The sequence below is a fragment of the Microtus oregoni genome, unplaced genomic scaffold (genome assembly GCF_018167655.1).
Source record: "Microtus oregoni isolate MIOR12 unplaced genomic scaffold, Mior012 000049F_ref0000343, whole genome shotgun sequence".
Lineage (NCBI taxonomy): Eukaryota > Metazoa > Chordata > Mammalia > Rodentia > Cricetidae > Microtus > Microtus oregoni.
The window spans coordinates 7298303-7321088 of record NW_024543223.1 but is presented as its reverse complement, the minus strand read 5'-3'; the positions used below and the strand labels follow the sequence as shown (position 1 = coordinate 7321088).

The window sequence follows — 22786 nt, the reverse complement described above, 5'->3', positions numbered from 1 at the left end:
ACCGAAAGCTGTGATTGGGGTCAGCCTAGAGCCTCGGCAGCCTTTCTGGCATGAAAGGAACTTTAGAGCTGTGATTCTTTTGTGTGGAGACAGCCCTGACATCAGAAAGGAGCAAGAAGTCCAGCTTTTAACCATTCACATGCATAACTATGGATCTGTGTTAGCCAGGACTTGGGGTGTCTCTAAACAGGCCTGGAAGTGTGGTCCATGTCTCCATTGTGAATCTCCCTCTTCTTTCCTTCCTTGCTTGCTTGCTTACCAGTTGGTCAACTCCACCAGGACATCTCCCAGTGACATACACCCAACACAGCATGTCCAGCATGTACAGAACCATCCTTCCTTCCCTCTACTGGGCCTCACTCAAGCTTCCCATTCCCAAGAAGGGAATGCCATCAAGTGGTTTCCAGGACCTGAACTGCCATGACTGTCCACTTCCTTGTCTTCTCCTCTTGTCCTGTGGGGTTTCTGGGAAGACCTCTGTTATCCACCCTATTCCTCCCTGCCAACCTCCTCTTAAACCTGCGGCTCTGTCTACTCCCACCATATAATGATCATCCTTCTTTAACCTGAGAGTGTCGGATCCTGCCTGGATTCTTCCTTGTCCCTGTAGTCATGATTACCAGATGGACTCAGCCCTCATGATCTCTGCCCTCTTTTCAGTGGGCCAGTGGCTGTATAAGTTAGGGTTTTATTGCTGTGAAGAGACACCATGACCATGACAACTCTTATAAATGAAAGCATTTAATTGGGGCTGGCTTACAGTTCAGCAGTCTAGTTCATTATCATCATGGCGGGAAGCATGACCGTATGTAGGCAGGCATGGTGCTGGAAAAGTAGCCAGGAGTTCTACATCTAGATTGGCAGGCAGCAGGAAGAGAAGAGTGAGACACTAGGCCTGGCTTGAACTTCTGAGACATCAAATCCCAGCCCCTGTGGGACAATTACTCCAAAAGGCCACACCTCCAATAATGACACCCCCTATGAATCTATGGGGCCATTTGTATTCAAACCACTATGGTGACCATACTGTATCCTCAAATTATCATCTGTCCGAGACCTCAGACGATTACCTCATATGGAAATAGGATCTCTGCTGATGTAATTCAGACAGAAATGAAATGAGATCATGTTAGATAAGGTGAACCCTAACTCCAGCAAGCAGGACCTTAAGAAACAGAAAAGGCCATCCCAGGCAGGGAAGGAAGAAGCAGGCATGAAAAGGGTGCTGCCGCAAGTCTCGCATCTCTAGGAGCCACCCAAAGCTGGCGGAGGCAGGAAGGACTCTCCCTTAGAGTCCTCAAAGGGAGCCCAGGCCCGCAGACACCCGGAGATCGAACTCTAGCCACCCAGTTGTGGTAACTTGTGGCAGGAACCCCAGTGAATTCTCTGTTCTTAAAATTCTTGCCACATCTGCATATTTCCTGGTACTGATGGCTCAATATTCTCTGATAGTCCTAATGCTTTTTGCTATGACGCATTAGTTCCAGAAACGCAGTCAATTTGCTCTTCAGAGAAGCAGTAGCTCTGTGCATGATGAATAGCGGATGGCTGTTTTAGTCTGTTCAGACGGCCATAGCAAAGCACCTTAGACCAGGTAGCTTATTAGCAGCAATGCATGGCTCACGGTTCTCGAGTCTAGAGAGATCAAGGTCAGGGATAGCAGGACCAGCATTTTCCCACAGATGCCGTGTCTCTGGGTCCTCACCAAGAGAGAAGGTTCCTCCAACTTCTTCAGTGAAGGTACTAATTCCTTGGTGAGGGGGAGCACGCAGGACCCAGTCACTTCCTGAGTACCACCCGCACCTTTTTACTGCACTAAGACCTGGGTTTTTGAATGTGAATGGGGGGCACTAGTATCCAGATCACAAACATAGATGAGGTCAAATCAACACAGTGTTAGTCAGGCCAGCAAGATGGCCTAGTAGGTAAAGGCACTTGCCACTAAGCCTGACAACCTGAGTTGGATTCCTGGAATCCTGGGTGTGGAAAGGGAGGATAGAGTTGCCATAAAATGCCCTCTATCCTTCACACATGATACACACACACACACACACACACACACACACACACACACACACTGTTATAAAAATAAAGCACAGCACTAGTTATTTCTAGATACCACTGCTCACCAAATGAGCTTCTCCTTTTCTTTGTCAGAAAGACTGACAAGTGTCTGAGATCAAAGAGATCAATATCTGAAGCAATGGTGTTCCCTCCTCCATCTAATCAGGATGAAATGTGGACTTCTAGAGAATAATTTTTTTTTCTCAAGCACAACCTAGTGAAACTGAATGAAGTGAATGTGTGTTTCCTGAGGTCATCTCCCACCCTCTTGGCCCCTACCATCCTCCATGAAACTTGGGGTTCTCAACCACTTCACACCCATGCTTGACCTGGCCCAAGCACCTCTTCTAGCTTCATTGCTTACAAAGCCTGATGGAGCCCATCCATCTTTTCTCCCAATAGATGACATTAATCCCAGGACTTGCTATGCTGGCATTTGGCCATTGAGCTGTATCTCTGGCCCACTTTGTAATTTTTATTTTGATAATATTGTCCAGGCTGGCCTTGAACTCGTAATCCCCCTTCCTCAACTTCTTCAGGAGCTGTGTTATGGGCCTGTGTCACCACTTCCACCTGGCACTCTCTGGTGTTTCCAAAGCACTTGCTTTGTCATGGGACACCCTCTTGTCCCACCACTGTCCCTCTGCACACAAGGTTTCCTAGCAGCTATCCTAACCCTCTCTCCCTTGAAGACAGACACAATGCTTAATTAGCCTACTATATAGATAAGGAAACTGAGTCTCAGACAGGCTATGAGACCCAGGGCTAGTTGTTTTCATGTAGAATCCAAAGGTGGCTTCTAACACTGACAGTCCGAGACTCTGCAACGCTCATACATTCTAGCAGCATGATCTAGCGGGCAAAATTGTCAGCACCTGGGCCCTAAAAATAGCAACCCCATTGAATCAATTCATTTAGAGAGTGCCATGCAGATTCTGCCTGCAAACCCTGGCTCCCTTGTAAAATAAGACAGAGATCCCTTTTCCCATGGTACCACTCTGCAGGGGGGCATGGGCAGGTGGGGATGAAGGATGATGGTGGTGTTTGCATGCTGCCCTCCTAATGAGCTGCATTTGTCCTGCCAGTCTGTTCCTCTACTACCCGTGTGGACTCATTCATGAGCCGCCAAGGGAATACCTCCTCCCGCTCTGTGCCCGTCAAACTGAGTGCGCTTGAACCATAGTGTCCAAGGGCCTCAGAAGCTAAAACACAGCCTCCAGAGAAACCAGATATGGCCACCATGGACATATGTTTTAATGAGCTTGCATCTCATGCTGGGAATGTGGGAGTAGAGATAAGATTTTTCCCTAATCACTTTTTCCCTGAATGAGCCCCGGGTGCTCAGCCTCCCATTGTGAGGCAATTCAGCTAACTATGTTTGCCTTGGCGTAGTAGGCTTTCTGATGCTGCAAGGATACCTTGTGCTGGGTGATTTATACAAATAAGATCCGTGGTGCCCAATGTGCCAGCACTAGGGAAGGGTTTGTGTTACATTATAACACAACACAAGCATTGCATGAGGAGGCTGAGCAAGTTGCTGGCTTGGATCTCTCCTGTGCTCTAGGGGAGCCACCCTCATTACTTCATGTCAAGGCCTCTCTTCCAAATCCTTTCAGCATGAGCTGGGGATGAAGGAACATATTCAAATCACAGCACCCTGTAAGCAGAGCAGGGCGCTCACTCCCCACCGAGACTGGAAGAAAATGCAGGTTTGGGGCCTTGTCTACAGAGTGGGAGTCTGGGACTAGCACAGGAAGCTGAAGCTCCTGATGCTGCTGACCTTTAGCCACCTGGGAAGTCTTGAGGCCGCCAACCCAGCTCAGGTCCAGGCCTTCTAGGTGGGCACATGCATTCATCCGTTGTACCACAGAACCAACTGTGATTTTTGTGCCCGCTGGTGCTGTCCTTGGTTCTGGAGACAAAACCACAGGAAACCGCCCGCTCTCATGCGAGCTAATCAGTAAGCAAGCCTCTCAAGGTGGGTCATGGGGACATGGGAGGAAATAAAGGCTGGAAGTGACAAGGGACTGGGGAGCTGAGATCAGTAAAGGTAAAAGGGGGGAATCCATGCATTTGAGAATAGTCCTTCCTGGTGAGGGTACCGCAAAGTGAAGGCCACAGGGTAAAACTCCGCTCAGCTATGCAGCCTGGGACAGACAGATGGATGCAGATGCAGATAGACAGATCTAGGTTACTGGGCTGCAAGGCAGGGAGTGAGTTCTGTAAGTTTAGCGCGTCTGACATAATAGTTCCAGGTAGGACCAACCGTACACGTGATGACCCCACAGGAAAAGTTCCTCCTGCCCTGTGTGCCTAGTGTTCCATTCCTGGTTAGGGAAACGAATCCCTGCCAGTATATTGAAGTTGCCCCATCTTCACTTCTGCCACCTGCCTCATAGTCTTGCCTCGGAGCCCAGGCTGTGCCAGATAGCCCTGGTCAGTAATAAGCGCACAGTCTAGGCGCAGGCAAGTGTATTTGTCCAGGCTCCCATAGTCTCAGTCTCATAACACTCTACTGCTCAGAACTCTCTTCATTAAGTGGCACATTGTATTTCTCATTTCCTCATCAAGCAGCTCACGAGAGGGTGGCTACTGTGTTGTGAGGACACTCAGGGTGCCCGAGGAGACGCTGCTCTGCAGTGGGAGCAAGGGGACCTGTTGTTAGGTTGGCTGTGGACTGTGAGGAGGAGGGAATGAAGGTCGATTGCAGGACTCTGGGGAGCTAAGATGCTGAGGGTTGAAGTGAGAAAGAAGGCATGAGGGGGGAAGCGAGATCTTGTAGGGGCACATACTAATGTTGGATGGTGATTTAGGGTGACAATAATTATGGTGGTTGTGTTTTTCTCCTGAGGCATCCCTACCTCCAGGTAAGGAAGCCGGTTCTAACTGAATCTTGGATTCTGATGGGGAGATCAGGAGAGAGTTAAGAGTTTGGGAGGGAAGAATGGCCCTGGGACATGGAATCAAGATAGGGGACAATCAGTTGAGGATGAGGACATGGTGGACAAGATTGGAGGAATGCAAGGCCATGTTCATGGAGACTTGCACTGAGCATACTGAACTGAAGTGATCTGCCTAAGCGCAAAACCTTTACGTTACATCATATCCGTCAGTGGCTGCAGGGCCCCTGGCCAACACCCACCCATCCACTCCCACTGTTGCTTACCTGCTTTTGCAGGGGGGCTTCCTCCTGAAGAGCTCTGGGTCTGGTGTAGCAGACTGCCTCAGGCACAGACCACTTCAGCTCAGTATGCTCGGTGCAAATAGAAAAAGAGCAATGTGACCTTGGGAGTGGGGTCTGTGAAAGCTCTGGTATCTAGGGATGCCTCAGATCACAGGACGGTGGTTCTCTAATCATGCCCGTGGAGATAAATGCTTACCTGTCTCGTCCATGAAGGGAGCCATCGCTTCTAGTGCAAGTTTGCACATCTGAGAGTCAAATCTCCAGAGGTGTGCTTGAAAGAATGGAGGCAAGTACACCTGCTCAGTCGCCCAGTTCACTCCAGGCCTGTGGTGGACAAAGCTCTTGAACTGAATTAATTAGCGTTACCATATAGGTGGCTTCTCTTGGCATAGCTGAGGAAGCCACTACCCCCCAAGCAAGGCTTTGCAAAACCATTAGGTCACAGTCTAAATGTGGGAGACGATAAATACAAAGTATCCTGAATTAAAAGAGTGAAGAGCAGTAAGCATGTATCTCAGTTTCCCACTGAGAGCCCTCCAGCCCTCACCCAGTCACACAGTGGGGACATGAGAATGACCGGAGATGACAGCCAATCAGTATTTAGAATATACAGAGAGGTTAAAAAACAAACAACCCAATCAAAAACTGGGCTATCAATCTGAACAGAATTCTCAATAGAAGAAATTAAAAAAAGAAATGACTGAGGACTATCTTTAAAAGTGTTCAAGGCCTTAGCAATTAGGGAAATGTAAATTAAAACCCCTCTAGGCTTTTCAATTGCCTCCATCACTGACTGAGATCACCAGTGTAGAATATTAAGAAGTCTCAGCAAAGGGCAGAGGCAAGAACAGTCTCCTGGCCCTCCTTGGCCATCTATCTGTGCTGTTTTTAAAAATAGCACACGCAGATGACATTTTACAACATTCCTGAGCAGGGGTTGGGGTTCATTCCAGGGCATGCCCAGGTTTGATAGCCTCCCAGGCATGCATTCTATTGGAGTGTCATCTTGCCTGGCTCAGAAATGATGAGTCCGTCCTGAGCAGATAATGTAGCAACCACCCCATCCACACCACGCTTCTCGTGTCCTTTGTGGCCACACAGCAGCTTGTTTTCAGCAGGGAGACACTCCAGAGCTGAGATGCAATCACTGTGAAAAATAGACTTGGAGAACATGGACCTGGAAGCACCGAATGGGCCTCTGATAGGATGTTCTGCCCAGAAAAGACACTGTTAAATCCCAAGAGCCCCACCCCCAGGCCACCACCTCTTCCGACCAGCTTGGTCCATGCCTTGCCCAGAAAATCACACCCAGACAAAGTCTAACTCACTTTCTAAAAGTTGGAGGACCTGCCCTGGAGTTCTCCCAAGCTCCTTCAAAATGCTCCTGTAGTGTTTTAGCACTCAGTCCAGGAGGCACCCTGAGCCCTGGACCAGTGCTCCTGGGAGCCACAGTGAGGCAAGAAACCAAGGCCTAGGGGAGAGTGTCCAGGACCGCATGGCTAGTGTAGCATGTCCATACAAGTAATTTCCACTAACTTGGAGATTTTCAACCAGACTGATTTATATCCCAGAATGTAGGTCCAACTCTTCTGAGTCCTCTATTTAGAGGTTCAGAATTACTAGTTGGGTATACTGGGGTCCTCTCCCAAGCTCTCAGGGTGCTTGGCAAAAATTCTGTCACTTTATCCTAAAACTGGGGTCTCTACATTCAAGCTACTTACTAACTGGAGGCTGCTGTCTTCTTCTGGGGGCCCCTGTATGACCCAGGCATGTGGCCTTGCTCAGATATGGTGGCTCTTGTCTTCCAAGACAGTATAGGCCAACACTGCATCTGCCTCAGCAGATTCTGAGGTAAGGTGACACGCTTGGGAGGAGAAAGTTCCATACATAAAGCAAACCAAGGCCACTCATCACCTTGGCTATGTACCTCGAGATGGAGGGCCATTGAAGGATAACACCTTCCATTCAGATAACACCTCCTCCTCTGGGACTCTGGCTGCCTCTTCCTTGTGTGTAAGAGGAGAATCTGCTTCTTGCTGGTCACATGCCAGTCTGTATCACCTAGCTCCCACCAGGAGCCCACCAGTCTCCACCAGACCCTGGTTTATTCTCTTTAAAGCACCTGTTTCAGCTTGTCATTGGTCATTTGTCATATACATCCTCCTTGGTTCCCTCCTAAGATGCAAGTCCATCAGTCAGACCCGTTTTACTCTGTGTGCACTTGAGGACCAGAGAGGGAGGAGACTCCCTAGACTCTTGAGACTCTATGATGTGCTAAGACCTGAAACAAAAGGAATGGTCTGTGCACCAGGTATTCAACCCATTCAGCAAAGGACACTGAGCTACAGGGATAACCCAACTGGTGGGAGAATGACTGGTCTCTGAACCTAGACAGTCTGAGTTCTCAGCTCCTGCCCCTAGTCACATCAGAGCCCCATTTTCATGGTTCAATATACTGCAAGCAAAACCTTTCTAATGCGACTACAGAGTGTGGACAGGTAATGGGCTCCTCCAAGTTTGTACCAGACTCAGTGGGCTTCCCACCTGCCCGTGGAGCCTTATCCCATCAGCTCATCATCCACTATGCCAGGGAAGACAGCAAATAATCACAGCATTGGTGGCTTAAAAACCTGGAATCCCCTCTCTCCCAGGGCTGAAACTCAAAGCCAAGTGCATTCAGGGTCAATGCTTCACCCCAAAGACACTGGAGAGACGCTTTCCCTGGTTCCTCAGCTTGTAACTTCCTCTCTTGGATCTTCATCCACCTCTGCAGACTGCCTTGCTCCTTGTCTATGCACCCACATCTCCATCCACTCTAGAAAGACCAAACTCACTGGGTCTGGGACAGGTCCTGATCCTAGGGTAATTTCATCTTTAAAGTCTTCTCTGAGTATGTCTGCCGAGGCCGCATAACCAAACTGGCTCATGCTCTGGGTTTTTGGGTGGATATGAACTTGGTGACACTGTTCATGCCTGCATGTCAGATCATCCCAAGCATGTGCTAATGCTATGTTTGGACCCTGGCCCTACAGGTGAGTTGAGGGTTCATGCTCCTTGGACCACAGTTACCTTCACCCTGATTCCCGCAACCCAGTAAAGGTCACCCCAATCCTCATGACATCCTCAGCTTCCGGCCTTAATGTGTGCTGCTCTTTCTTCTCTTCTCTTCTCTTCTCTTCTCTTCTCTTCTCTTCTCTTCTCTTTTCTTTTCAAGGTGCATCCCTAGCTGGCCTTGAATCTATGATCCTCCTGCCTCATCCTCTGCATCATTTGTGTACTAGTGTACATATCATCACAGTCAACATAATTCTTTCCTTACAACTTTTCTTGTTATTTTATAATTTTATTCTTTGAAAATTCCATTCATGTGTCCAGTGTCTCTTGATCATATCTACATCCCCCTCTCTCTTGACTCTCCCCCAACACATCTCCACCCTAACATCATCTCCTTTTCTCCCTTTTTTGTTATAAAATGTAAATTATATTTAAAATTTTCTAATTTATTAACTCATACAATATGCCCTGACCACAGCCTTCCCTCTCCCCATCCTCCCAATATCCACCCTTACCTCCCTTCTCCCCCAGATCCACTGCTTCTCCATTTCCCTTCAGAAAAGATCGGGCTTCCCAGTGATATCAACTGAACATGGCATAACATGATGCAGTTGTTAATTCCTGTTATGTTGTTGTTGTTATCGTTGTTGTTGTTGTTGGTGGTGGTGGTAGTGTGTGTGTGTGTGTGTGTGTGTGTGTGTGTGTGTATGTGTGTGCACACTTCTCTTCTTTTGGTTTTGCTGTGTGAGATTATTGATTTCTTATATTTTCATGAGTGTAGACAACCTTATTGGGTTAGAGTTTTCCTTCTTGTACCTTTTTATAGGCCTGGATTTGTGAATAGATACTGTTTAAATTTGACTTTCTCATGAAGTATCTTGTTTCCTCCATTCATAGTGATTCAAAGTTTTGCTGAATATAGAGATCTGGGCTGGTGTCAGTAGTCTCTTAGAGTTTGAAGGACATCTATCCAGGTCCTTCTGGCTCTTAAAGTCTCCAATGAGAAGTTGGTTGTAATTCTAATAGGTCTGTCTCTATCTGTTAATTTGCCTTTTACCTTGCAGCTTTCTTCCTTTATTTTGTATGTTTGGAGTTTTGATTGTTATATGGCAGGGGACTTTCCTTTCTGGTCCAATCTATTTAGTGTTCTGTAAGCTGGTATAGCCTCTAGTTGGGCAGGGGTCTCCACAGGGACTGGGGAGAGATACCATGACAAGGAGAGGGGGAGCAACTGGTGGTAGGGTGGGTGAGCACTGAAAGAGGGAAGATAATTCATGGGCAGGCAGCCTACCTGAAGTTCTCTGGCAGTCAGCACAGCCTTAGGTCAAAAGAGGTGCTTCTGCTGGAGTTGTAAACTGGGTTACAGTGACAAGGAGGGGAGATGGGATCAGGGGTCATCTGGGTGGGCACTGAGAGAGTCGGGGAGGAACATGGGCAGCTACCTGGAGTATGGCCAGCAAGGCCTCTGGTGGAGTTGGGAGTTTCGGCTAGAACTGTGGCCAGAATTATCTTCTTCTTCTTTTTCTTCTTCTTCTTCTTCTTCTTCTTCTTCTTCTTCTTCTTCTTCTTCTTCTTCTTCTTCTTCTTCTTCTTCTGCTTCTTCTTCTTCTTCTTCTTCTTCTTCTTCTTCTTCTTCTTCTTCTTCTTCTTCTTCTTCTTCTTCTTCTTCTACACATGGAATCCAATTAGAGCTACCCACATGAGCGTGACTGTGAGGCCATCCACTGGGCATGGGCATCATTCCAGGGGCCACTTCCCACAAAGAAGAATGGTTCTCCCTTTCTCAGCAGCCACCAACTTCTATTCAGTCCTCTGCCTGAGGCACGACATTGGGAGCCCCTTCCCCTCCGCGTTGATGGTATACAAGCTGCCCAAGTGTAGTATGTCTGAAGACACAATAGGGAAAGTAGTGGATTTCGCTCTGACACCTCCATAGATGCTTGTGTCACCTTCCTGATGCATTTATTTCCCCCTTGAGAGATCTTTCTGGGAACCACTCTGGGTGGGGACCTAGCGTCTGCTGACCTAATTTTCAGACACTGACACTGGAACCTCTAGCTCCTGTTTTAATTTCGTCATCAAGTTCATCCTTCCCTTAGGGCCCCCTTATCTTCTCTACACACAGTCTCTTTGGCCTCGTGAATGTCCCGTGAACCTGGTGGCAGGGCCTGTTTACCTAGTGCTCATCAAAATTCGCGGTTTGAATAGTCCTAATGAGAATCAGAATGGAAAGAGAGGTGCTGTGCAGCTCCCTCCTCCCCTGGAAGAGACTGTCCAATGTCGCCAGTCACCCTGCGCATCTCTGCAGGTAGAGCTAATATTTGATCACCTTGGGGCCAGTTACTCTTCATTTCCAAGAAAGCTGTCATTGGTTGTCTCACCAAGGCTGTGACATTAACTCCATAAATGTGTGGGGTATGTGTCTCTGAAATCTATGGTTTTGCTGCTACAGCAAGTTGGGGGGCTGAAGCTTGTTGTCACAGGCCTGCCCTTCCATCCCCAGAACACTCAAGTTTCATGTGCCCAGGAGTAACTGGTACTGTGCTGGGTTCCCAGATGCACAGATCAGAGAACAATTCCCTGTCCTTACAAAGTGCTTCTTGGTTTAGAGAGGCCCTTTGCTAACATGACAGCATTAAATATCAAAGAGAACTTTCTAGAAACCTACTCATTTCTAGATTGTACTCTGTGTGGTTCATTTTCCTGAGAAGTTCAGCAGACCCATCCCATGAGGGCCAGTGGCGAATTCTTCAGTCCTTCTTAGATATTAACATTGGTGTGTGTACACGCATGAGTGTGCATGTATGCGTGTGCACATGTGTGTGCGTGTGTGTATTTGCATGTATGCATGTGTGTGTGTGTGCGTGCGTGTGCACACCCATGTGCAGGAAGGAGGCAAGGTTGGTGTCAAGTACCTCTTGATCACTCTACTTTTTTTTTAGTTTGGGATCTCTCCCTCAATCTGGTGCTCATAGATTCCGTTAGACTGGCCAGTGAGCTCCAAGATCTACCTGTGCCCACCACTCCCTAGTGCTGGGGTTGCAGACACCAGCAGGGCACCTGGATTTTATGTGAGTGCTAGGGTTCCTCAGGTCTTCATGCTTGCACGGCAGGCCCCTCACAGACTGAGCCATCTGCCCAGTCTCTTGGTTGTTTTTATGGTGTTTTATCTGGCGTCTCATTGTGCCCACAAAGAGACACAGTGGGATCTCTAGGCAAGAAGGCTGAAGGATAGCAGGGTGGAGAAGTACCTCTGCCTACTGACACGTGGTGCACATTTAAACTACCATCTTTATTATGACAAGAAGAATAATGATTTCAACACACAGGGTGACAGCTTGTTCTGAACATTGCAACCAGCATTGAAAGGCCCAGCTTTAAGAATGTACCAGAACAAAATAGTCAGGCAATCTGCTCAGAAATCCAGAAAGAAACTCTGATTCCTCAAGGATCTGGTTGTCATACTTACTTTAGCCCTCTGAGGGGAGGTAAGGAGAGAGACAGAACCCTAGACTCCCCTCTATCCTGTGACCTGAACTTGTGATGACCCCCAGGCCGGCTGAGAGCTCACCCTCTGCCTGTGTTTCTCTTACAGAGACATCAAACCAGACAACATCTTGCTGGATGAGCATGGTGAGTCAAGGTCCCCTCCCCCATTCCCTAGGGTCCCAATGCTGCCTGGGGCATGGGAGCAGAACGACGGGTGGGGAGTGGACCTCAGGTGCTGGAGAAACCACTCACTCTGTTCCAGTCCTGACAATGGTAAGTTGAGTTGAACTATTAGCAGGCATCTCCTCTGAAGTCATTGCTGTGTATAAGCCTGCTTGAGATGTCAGGGTACAGGGTACAGGTACTATGAGATTATAGTAACATCCTAAACTTGTGCAGACGTGCAGAGGGTCTGAGGGCAGTGAGGTGCTGGGGGCAGTGCCCATCCTTCCCTGCCCCCTTTCTCTGTTCAGGCACACCGAAAGTCAGGTCATAGAAGTAGGTGAAACGAAGCTGAGAAGAGGTGTGCTTGCCTCGACCGGGTCCCCCGGAAGCAGAGTCTTCCGGAAAGAGAGGCCCACGTGGTAGCTGCTGAGCCATGACCACTGATGCCATGCTGTTGGAGAGGACCTCTATGTTCGAACAACTGTCCTGGGGCAGAATCCGGGCAGGACCACCCACCAACTCACTGGAGCTCTTAGGGCTTTCATTCATGAGAACTGCTTTAGAAACTAGCAGGGAAATCCGAGACTGTTGATTGGTCCATAGCTCTGCTGTGATCCCTACAGCCATGCTCGGTCCTCCCAAAGCTGCTGCACAGAGCCAGGAGATGAGTAGGAGGGCTGAGGGGAGTTACTAAGTGAAGGCGGGGTGCTGATGGCAGTGGTTGAGGGAGCAGTAGGAAGCACCCTGAAGAACAGCTGAGAAGAAGAGGCTTTATCGTCCAGGCCCACCTGAAGGGGGGTGGGTCTCTCAGGGCCTCGTTCCCCCATTCAGTGGCTTGAGGTTCATCCTGAGGAGCATGAGAGTCACTGAAGAATAAATACCAAGCGGAGTTGGAAAGACCAAAGCTACTGCATGGCAAATGGTGCAGTGGGAGCAGATTAGCCCCATGGGACCCCAGCATAAGCAGCAAGGGACCTGTCCATCAGAGCCTGACATGCTGACTTGATGTGGCTGCCGTACTATGCACAGGGATCTGGAAGCTTCCATCACAGACTTCCGAGATGGCCAGCAGATGCAGGCACTGTCTTCTCCCTGGGTCCTAACTCATCACTCTGTGTATAACTGTGTCCTATTCTCACGATGACACCAGACAGACTGCATTAGGACCCAACTCACTGGCTTTGCTCTGAACATTTCAAACATCAAATCTCCAAATCTACTTTGTCTTCAACTACAGAGGCTTGTGATTTAACATATGAACTTAAAGAGTACCACTCAGTTCATCACATCAGACAAAAAAAAATGGGGATGGGAGCCCTGTATGCCTGCAGGTCTACCTTAAGTCGCTGGCTCCATCATTCTTAGAGGCTGCAGGTGCTTGAACTGAAGGCTCTATTTAGCTCCCAGGATCTAGAGGAAATTACCTAGGGTCTCTTGGTTTCCACAATTAACTCAGTGGCAACCTAAGATCTTTCCAGCCAAAGTAGGGGTATGATACCCAACATTCCCAGAATACTGCGTGGATCTAGAAGAAGCCAAGAGGTAATTCGGAGGTGGCTTTGATTGACAATTTTACCACTTCTACCCAAATCTCTGGGTTTAGTTTTCAAGTCTGCATCTGCATATAAAAATCACACAAGGGACCGAGGAGATGGCTCAGGAGATAAAGCTCTTGCCAGGCGAAAACAAGAGCTCCATCCCCAGGACCCACATAAAAATGCTAGGAGACGTGGTGCACACTTGCTGTGCACAGAGCTGGTGCTGTGAGCTGGAGACAGGTGGACCCCTGGGGCTTGCTGGGCAGCCGGTCTAGCCTAAAAGGCAGCTAGATACCAGTGTCTGTTTATCAAAAACACAAGGTAGGTGGTGCCTGAACAGCAACCGTGAGGCTTTCTTCTGATGTCTACACTCATACAGATACATAGGCATGCATAACTGTGTATATATGGTCACTTGCACATGCACAAACACATACACCCATAGGCATACATGCTCATGCACACACATAAACACACACACACACACACACACACACACACACCTAAAGGTTCATGTCCCCACAGTTGACTAGGGATTTCCTGGGACCTCACAGTAAATGAAAGTACCTGGGTCCTGAAGCCTTGGAAACCCAAAATGATGTTCCTCTCAACTCACAGGACAGGTCACCCCTTTTTGAAAAGCACATTAGGAAGCAACTTGTGAAACAGGGAACCCTGTGTTGCTGTTCGTCTCATTAGATGCCACCTTGGAGACATGGGAGCTGCATTTCAATGAGATTTTAAAAAAATCAGTAGATACACACATGAATATTTTATTGATGATGCTCAGATCTGCTCATTCCCCACATTCCAAAGCTCCCAGGCAGCTTCCCTGCTCAAGATGGAACTGAGGTTTGGAGTCTGAACCAGCAGCCAAGAACAAGCATGAGGGTTGGGGAACAGAGCTAAAGGAAGACAGGCATCTGGCAAGAAAAGGTGATGGTGGGCTTGCTTAGTGGCGAAGAACTCCTACCAATGGGGACTTGGCAGATGCGGCACAAAGAGGAAGGGGTGTGTGTGCTCTGTTGTGCAATCAAGTTGAGCATCACTCTACAACCTCTCTTTAAAAGCCTAACTAAGGAACATCAGCCTGCTCCCAGGTCTGGGTCTTGGGGGTAGAAGTGCTGCAGGCTGGGTAGGGCTAGCATGGCTGTGGATACAAAGTCTCGGAGGGTTGCAGGCCACTATAAAATAAAAGTGGCTGGTTGTTCCCAGAACTAAGGCTCTCTGTCACTTGACCCACAGTAATACCCTTGGTTGACTGGCTACCTGGGTGACTCAGCTTTGCATCTTTGCCTCAAACTCTGGAGGGCTCATTCCCCATGGCCTTCTCGAGGCTATTTCAGAAGCAAGGAGAAGGAGAGTTGAGCCCAGACACGCTCAGGTCACACTGACACTGTCTCAGTGCAAGTCATTTCATTAACTAGCTTGGGTTTTACACACGCCCTGTACACAGAGGCAGCCTGCCGCGGATAGGTTCTCTTAAAAGTCCTGCATTACTTCACACACAACTGTGTGATGGGAAGAAGCCAAACCCCACAGAATAGAAAGCCCTAGCAGGCAAAAGCATGCCGCAGGAACAATCTTCTTTCACCGGGAGCCGAATGAAGCTTTGATAAGCCCGTGCATGGATTTTGAAGGGCTTTCTTACTTTCCTGCTATAAATCGTTGTGATCTCCATACGGATAAGCGGCCAGAACACATGAAATCTGTGCAGTGCCCAAGATAGCAGATCTATGTAGAAGATCAACAGCCATCCTCCTGCTCCACAGCCCATGCAGAGAGCCTAAAGGCACACCTATTTTTAGCAGCGAGCATTGGGGAGCAGGGGCATCCAGAGCCACAGGCAAGGCTGCTGCCTCTGGTTCTTATCTCTTCAGGCTTCCAGTCACTCCATCTAAAAAGCAACACTGAGCTCTGTCTTGGGCAGGGGGTGGATCCTGAGAGCCAACTGGCATGAGGGAGATATTTAGGATTGGCATGCCCCGAATTCCAACTAAATGTCTGTGGAAGGTGGCCATGGTACCATCCCTTCCATTCTAAAAATGGCCTGTTCCTCCACTCTCTGTCTCTGCACCTCTTCCAGGGGTTCCTTGGAGGCTCAGCATCCACTGACATGGAATCCAGAGGCAGACCTAGAAGGATCCATGTTTTCAACCTATGGCCGAGAACACTGTCAATCTCTAGGAATGCTGTGCCATCTCTGCAAGCCCAACAAAGACAGGCAGCAGGATGCGCTTGCTGGGCCTGGCCTAAGTTACTCAGCATGATTTATTTTCCAGGCAGGCTCTGGGAATGGAAATGAACAAGGCAGGATTTCTGTTCTCAAAAAGAGGAACAAGGTGACATCCAGAGTGGTGGACAGGAAGATAGAATGAGAATAGAGGGGAGCACAGGTACCCCTAAGAGAGTCCTAGTCCAGGCTTGGCTGGAGTGAATATTGTTCCAACTTTGAGTCATGCGATCAGGTTCTGGTCATAGTATTTTAGATGGGGACTTTCGAAGGTGATTGGGTTTAGATGCAGGAAAGACCTGTTGTTGTTTGATTGCAGACTCATAGATTTAAATGCTTAGTCATCAAGGAGTGGCACTATCTGAGAAAGATTAGGAGGTGTGGGCTCACTGGAGATAGTGTGTCACTGGAGGTAAACTTTGAGGTTTCAAAAGTCCATGCCAGGCCCAATTCATCTCTCTGCCTGTGGATCAGGATGTCGCTCTCAACCACTTCTCCAAGACCATGCCCGACTTCCTGCCACCATGATGACAATGGACTAAATCTCTGAAACTGTAAGCCAGTCCCCAGTTAAGTGCTTTCTCTTATGAGAGTTTCCATGGCCATGGTGTCTCTTCACAGCAACTAATAGGACTGTGTTTATATAAGGGAATGCAGGGACTAGAATTATCTCTGTGTGTCCTCAAAGCAAGCAAGGAGCTATCTTTAAATCAAGAAAGGGACTATGTTTAGCCTGCCGCTGTACTATAACATAATCCCTTAGACTAAATAGTTTACAAATCATAGAGGGTTACCACAGCTCTGAAGGATGGAAACCTCAAGATTGGAGACCAACAGAGGTAGTATTTAGTGACAGCTGCTCTGTACCCTGTTGCTGTGCCGTCCACTGGCAGAAGGAAGATGTGAAAAGGGGGTGACTAGTGTAACAACCTTCTTATAATGGCATTCAGCCCACTCACAGGGGCTACCTTGTCCTAATCACCCCTAAAGGCCCCACCTCAAATACACAAGGGATTTGTGTTTTGGAGGTGCTGTGGTTTGAACCCAGAATGTCCTCTGCAGGTTCCTGTGTTTGAGCTCTTGGTTCCCAGTGAGTTGTGCCCTTTGGGAAGGTTGTGGAACCTTCAGGAAGTGGAGAGTTATGAGAGGAAGTGTGCCACTGGGGCGGGCCTTGAGGTTTTATGCCTGGCCCCACTTTCTGTTCCATTTGTGCTTCTGACTGTGGATGCACTATGAAGAGCCCCAGTCTTCTGCTCTTTCCACCATGCCTTCCCCATTGTGATGGGTCATAGCCTTCTTAACTGTGAGCCAAACTCAAATCTGTAAACAGAGACTGCTCGCTCATTTCTGGCCTCCCAGACCCAAATAATCATACAGAAACTATATTAATTACAACACTGCTTGACCTATTAGCTCAGGATTCTTGTTAACTAACTCTTACATCTTGAATTAACCCATTTCTATTAATCTATGTATCACCATGAGGTTGTGACTTACCAGAAAGTTTCAGGGTGTCTCTCTCCTTCGGCACCTACATGGCATCTCTCTGACTCTGCGTACACACTCTCTCTATCTCTGTTTGGATTTCCCATGTGGCTTTACTTTGCTAAGCCGTTGGCCAAAAGACCTTTATTCATTGACCAATAAAAGTAACACATCCCACATCACAAATCTTCCTCTCTAAGTTGCTTCTTGCTAGGCATTTGGTCATAGCAACAAGAAAAATAACTAAGACACAGGGGCACACACATCTAAACCATATTAGTGGCCCTTACCCCAAACCCAATTATGTTGGCACTTGACCTCAGACTTCCAGAAATACAAGGATTACACACATGTTACCTAACTCACCCAGTTCCTGGTGTTATGCCACAGTAGGAGAAATGGACCAAGTCATGGAGAAAGCACCCCCAGATTAGTGAGCTTTCCTTTGGACTCAAGTCTATCAGTAGCAGAACTCATGGGCCAGGTTTGGAAGAAGAAAAGGAAGTGCTCCAGGCAGAGGAGGCTATAGAAGCAAGTCCTCCAGGCATAGGAAGGAGCAGCAGGAAGTCCTCCAGACGGAGGAGGGAGCAGCAGAAAGACCTTCATGCAGAGGAAGAACAACTCATTCCACATGGTGTCAAAAGCTGGGAGGCAAGATGGCTCTCTGTACTTTTAGAGAAAGGAGCAAAGTATGTCAGAATATAGGATGTGCAAATAAGGCTGGGAGGATTGTTCATTGGCTAACAATACCCTCATTGGAGTCAAGCTAACAGGTCCTCCAATGCCCTGGTCTTCTTTAAGTTCTAGGTATTTTCAGTTATGGAAACGAGTTGCCCGATGCTCAGTTACTCTGTGCACATAGTCCATACAGTTCATCCTAGGAAAATTTGCTCAACACTAATTTTCACACCTAAGCTCAACCACCAGAGGATGCACAACGGGAAGTGACGACTCATTGATTAGCACACTGGGACAGCAGCAGTGAAAGTCTGCTCTTGTGTTGCCCACTGCGCACAAGCTACGGGGCATCTGCTTCCAGGCTGTCCCGAGTCCTCCCACCACACTGGAGAAGTAACTCAGGCCCAGCTGACTGGGCTCCGAGTTGGCAGTGGGAGGGTAACATAGCACAGAACTCCATTTCACTTATACATGCATCTGCTGTGCTGTGGGACCCCAAGAGATCTCATCAGTAAAGGTGCTTGCACGCAAGCCTGGTGACCTGGGTTTGGGCCCAGGGACCCATGTAAAGGTCAAAGGAAAGAACCAACTCCACATAGCTGACCTCTACAAGTGCACCGTGGTATACACGCCCACACATACAGCATACATATATAGTGATAATAATTATAAATATTTTAAACTAAAGCATAGGGATATGAATGTCCTCGTCCAGGAGACTTGGAGGCGAGCTGAGGTTGGCTCAGCTGGTATGTAACCCTGTGTAGCCTACTCTGAAAAGGGATTGCATTTTTCCAACTGCTTCCCACTTTCCTCGCATTTGTTCTTGTCCACATCATCCATACATGGCAGGGGCCCAAAGTGACATTCTAAATCCAGCCAGGTTCAACACAGCCTACCCCTACCCTGTCTTTCCTGAGACGTTTCCATCTCATTAACATCAACAAAAACTTTAAAGAAAATGAGCTGACGGGTGTGATCCCAAACCCAACACTTGTGTTATGGTGGGCTGTAGATACAGCGAGGGAGACAGAGGCAAGAGGAAACAGCTACAAGTTGGGAGGAGGGCTGCACCCAAGTCGTTTTAGAACAAGTTTAGTGGCTCCAGAGGTTTCTCCCAGGCAGGGAGCTGTGTGCTGACTGTGGCCCAGGGAGGTCCTTCTGGAAGTTCCCTGGTACAAAGTTTTGTCATAAGAAGGTTGTGTTTGAGGTTGTGTTTATCCTTGGCCTTTGCTGGAAAGATGTCCTAGTAGGAGGGCCCTAAACAACAATTTTGTTTTGGCAGAATTATTACCAAAGCTCTTGCTTATCAAGACAATATGCCCGAGGACAGGCTCAACTCTACTTTTTCTGGGTTTGGCAGAGGCAAGTCTGTTTTGATCCTGACTATTTTAACACTCCTTTCCACCCTCCTGCCTCCTTGCTGGCCCCTCATGATTCCTTCTGCCAACAACACCCTTACTTCAGAGATTTAACTGTCCCCTTCTCCTTCAGGCTACGCCACACAATCAGTTTCATTTTTTAACTACCCGTATCACTTACTCTTCTTGTTGTTATCACAAAATACCTGGCAAAAGCAACTTAAGAAAAGATGAATTTATTTTGCCCCACAGTGTGAGGTATACAGTCCATCATGGCAGGGAGGTCAAGGTGGCAGGGATGTGAGGCAGCTGGGCACATGGTGCCTACAGCCAAGGGAGAGAGAGAGAGAGAGAGAGAGAGAGAGAGAGAGAGAGAGAGAGAGAGAGAGACTCCTGAATGAGTCCAGATCCCGTCAGGTTGCCCATCAGTCTCAGCCATCACACTGAGTTTTAAGGAGAGATGTCCCCATAAACTCACAGCCTTGCATGCCTGGCCCTCAGGGGTGCTGCTGTTTCGAGAGTAAATGAATGCTTTAGGAAATATGGGCTCTCTGGAAGAAGTAAGATCATTGGGGGTGAGTTTTGAGGGTTTTCAGTCCTCTTTCCTGCTCTCTTTCTCTCTGTGTTTCCTGTGTACAGTGGGGGTGTGACCAACCAGTTCCCTTCTCCTGCAGGCAGCCATGCCTTCCTCAGTGGACTTTGGTCTGTAAGCCAAATGCACTGGTCCTAATCACAGGAGAAGAGGAACCACTAATACGTCACCCCAACCCAAGCTTAAGGGTATCTCAGCCCCACAGAAAAAGGAATCTGGGCTTATGCAAAGCAAGGGAGCTGTCCGAGCCAGAGTCAGTGGCTGCATCAACTGGGATTGCAGCCCTCACTTGTGACACAGAGCCAGACATCCACGGTCCCAAAGCAGGAAAGGCCGCAAGGTTTGTTTTGTTTTGTTTGGAGTTGTCTTTTTTTTACCCCACATAGCTGATGCACAGCAGTGTGAAGGATTTGGACCTAGCTGTGGGCCCATCTGTCTGCCTTCCCCGTGTTCAGTTTGACCATCCTGCTGGTACTGGCTGTCAGCTTCTGCAGTCTTAGGGAGCTGACTCCCTATGTGACACAGGAAAAAGAAACCAGAGAATATCATCAATGGTAACTCCTGAAAAGGAAATACTTTATTCCAGAACCTTCCAGAAAACCCTTCCCTAAATCTCTGTTAGTTCCAAATGGATTATAGACTCAGTCCCCGCAGATCGGGGTAGGGGTATTGAATGATTGGCTCCAGCCACAGCCACTTGCCTTTCTCCTAGAGGATACAGAGATATTATGCCCAGACTTGGGTTTTCAACCTCCAAAGCTATGTATGGGTTTGTAAGTTACCCAGCCTCAGATATGTGGTTCCAGCAACACAGAGGATAAGGGATTGTGGACATCCTAAGTAGGCTTGCATGTTCTGACTTGTGGAAAGACCTGTGAAACATGAATAAGTCAAAAGCTACTTTCAGGATGACTCATGGCAATCACTTCATTGGTATAAGAACACACTAAAGTCCTGAGTTACACGGATATGTGTTTATATAAGCAAAGGGAGAAAGAGTGGAGAAGCTAGCCAATTCAGTGTGGCATTTGGATCACAGAAATAGGAAAGTGTGTAAAGGGCAATCAAGGGCTGTGGAGATGCATGGTGTGGTTGTCGTAAGAGGTCACTTGTTTGTTTCCCAGCTGCCCAGACTCCCAAAATAACCACATAGAAACTGTATTAAACTCTAGCTTCTTATTGGCTAACTCTTACATATTAATTTAACCCATTTCTATTAACCTGTGTATCACCACGAGGTCGTGGCCTACCAGCAAGGTTTCAGCATGTCTGTCTCCAGCGCCTCTCCATGGCTTCTCTTAGACTCCACCCTCTTTCTCCCAGCATTCGGTTTAGTTTTCCCCACCTACCACTCTCTATTCTGCTCCGTGCAGGCCCAAGACAGTTTCTTTATTAACCAATGGCATTTACAGCATACAGAGGGGAGTCCCACATCAGGTGGTAAGGTGAATTTGAATCCCCAAAAACTACATGAAACATTTGTGGCCCCAAAAACATCTGTCATCTCAGTGCCAGGCAGGCAGAGACAGAGGGGTGGTAGGAGCTTGCTGGTTAGCCAGTCTAATCAGTCTAGTTAGGGTCAAGAGACTGTCTCTATGAATAAAACGAGACAAATACAAGAAGACTCCCAATGTTGAGCCCTGGTTTTTAGATACACATGCACACTCGTGTGTGCCACCTTACACATGTGTACAAACATATACAACACAAACATACCACACATACACACAATGGAAACTCACAAACGTCCTGCGTTCTTTGACTTATTGTTCTAGTGAGCTGGCATTACTGTCAGAATATAAATACTCAAGTTTTTAAAGAGCAGAAGAAATGGAAGAAAGATGACTAAAAGTCTCATTCAAAGGCTCCAGAACCTTCTCTGTGGCTGTAGGTATGCCAGGCACGGAGCTACTCAGGTGGGGGAACACAGCAAAGGAAGATGCCTCCCTCACAATGCTCAGGAAGGTGAACTTGCCTGCCTGTCAGTGATAGGGATGAGGAGACAGGAGGGCACTGTTTCCTGATCTTGGCTGGGAGACATGATGTCACCGAAGAATAAGCACAGGTCATCCCAGCTAGGATCAACCTGGTGAAGTCAGCCTCATCCTTGAGAATCCATTAAGTCCTATCTCTCACTGGGAAGTTGGAGTGCTTGTGCTAACAGCCCACAGCTCTGCTGCTGGCAGCTGTGTGGTGTGAGTACCGCGTTGGGGCCTGGGGCCACCATAGCTTTTTCTGCCCACTGTGGTTGACCACATTGGGCTTGCCTCTCACATCCACATCCCCTGGGACTCCTTGCACCTGCTCCAGCAGCTGACCTTCATGTGCCTACCAAGCCAGCTCTGCTTGTGTCCTTCCCTGTGTGCAAATGCAAAAAGAGCCATTCACAAGGCGTGGTGACAGAGAAATGTAACTATGCTCAGATTTTCCCTCGGAGCTAGTTTCTTCACATGCCAAATGCCCCCGGAGGATTCTCTGCCTTTCCCCTTCCTTTCCCGTTCCCTTGACCTACATCCCACATCCCTGCTTCCTTCCCATTTCTCTTAATCTCATTCTTCTCTCATTTCTTAAACATTTATATCATAGCTTTAGTCTTTTCAAATCCCACCAGCTACCATAACATCATGTTGGCTTAAGGGCTATCTATCCCTTCCACCTCTGGTCACTGCTCAAAGCCCAGAGACCACAGTAAACCACAGCCACACCCTCCCCACCACAGTCCTTCCCAGATGTCCTGAGTGACAGCCAGGCTGACCCTCCATCTCCAGATCGGTATGTCTTAACACTCTATCCCTCCATGCATGTGTCAGCCAGCCCCGCACCACAAGCCTACCCACCCATGACATGCGCAGTGATGAACCCTCACTCTAAACCTGAATGCAGAATAGACGCTGTGAGAAGCAGATACTACCTAAGGATGGGCATGCGTCCTGCTGTCTGCTT

At 48.1% G+C, this 22786-nt stretch overlaps 1 protein-coding gene across 1 annotated transcript in view; it reads left to right on the top strand.

The window, feature by feature from the left end:
- Stk32b (serine/threonine kinase 32B) overlaps window positions 1–22786 on the top strand; it is a 239953-nt gene that overhangs the window by 176430 nt on the left and 40737 nt on the right. The window contains exon 5 of the mRNA XM_041636396.1: window positions 11898–11935. Coding sequence (XP_041492330.1) covers window positions 11898–11935 — 38 coding nt within the window. The remainder of the gene's footprint in view (window positions 1–11897; window positions 11936–22786) is intronic.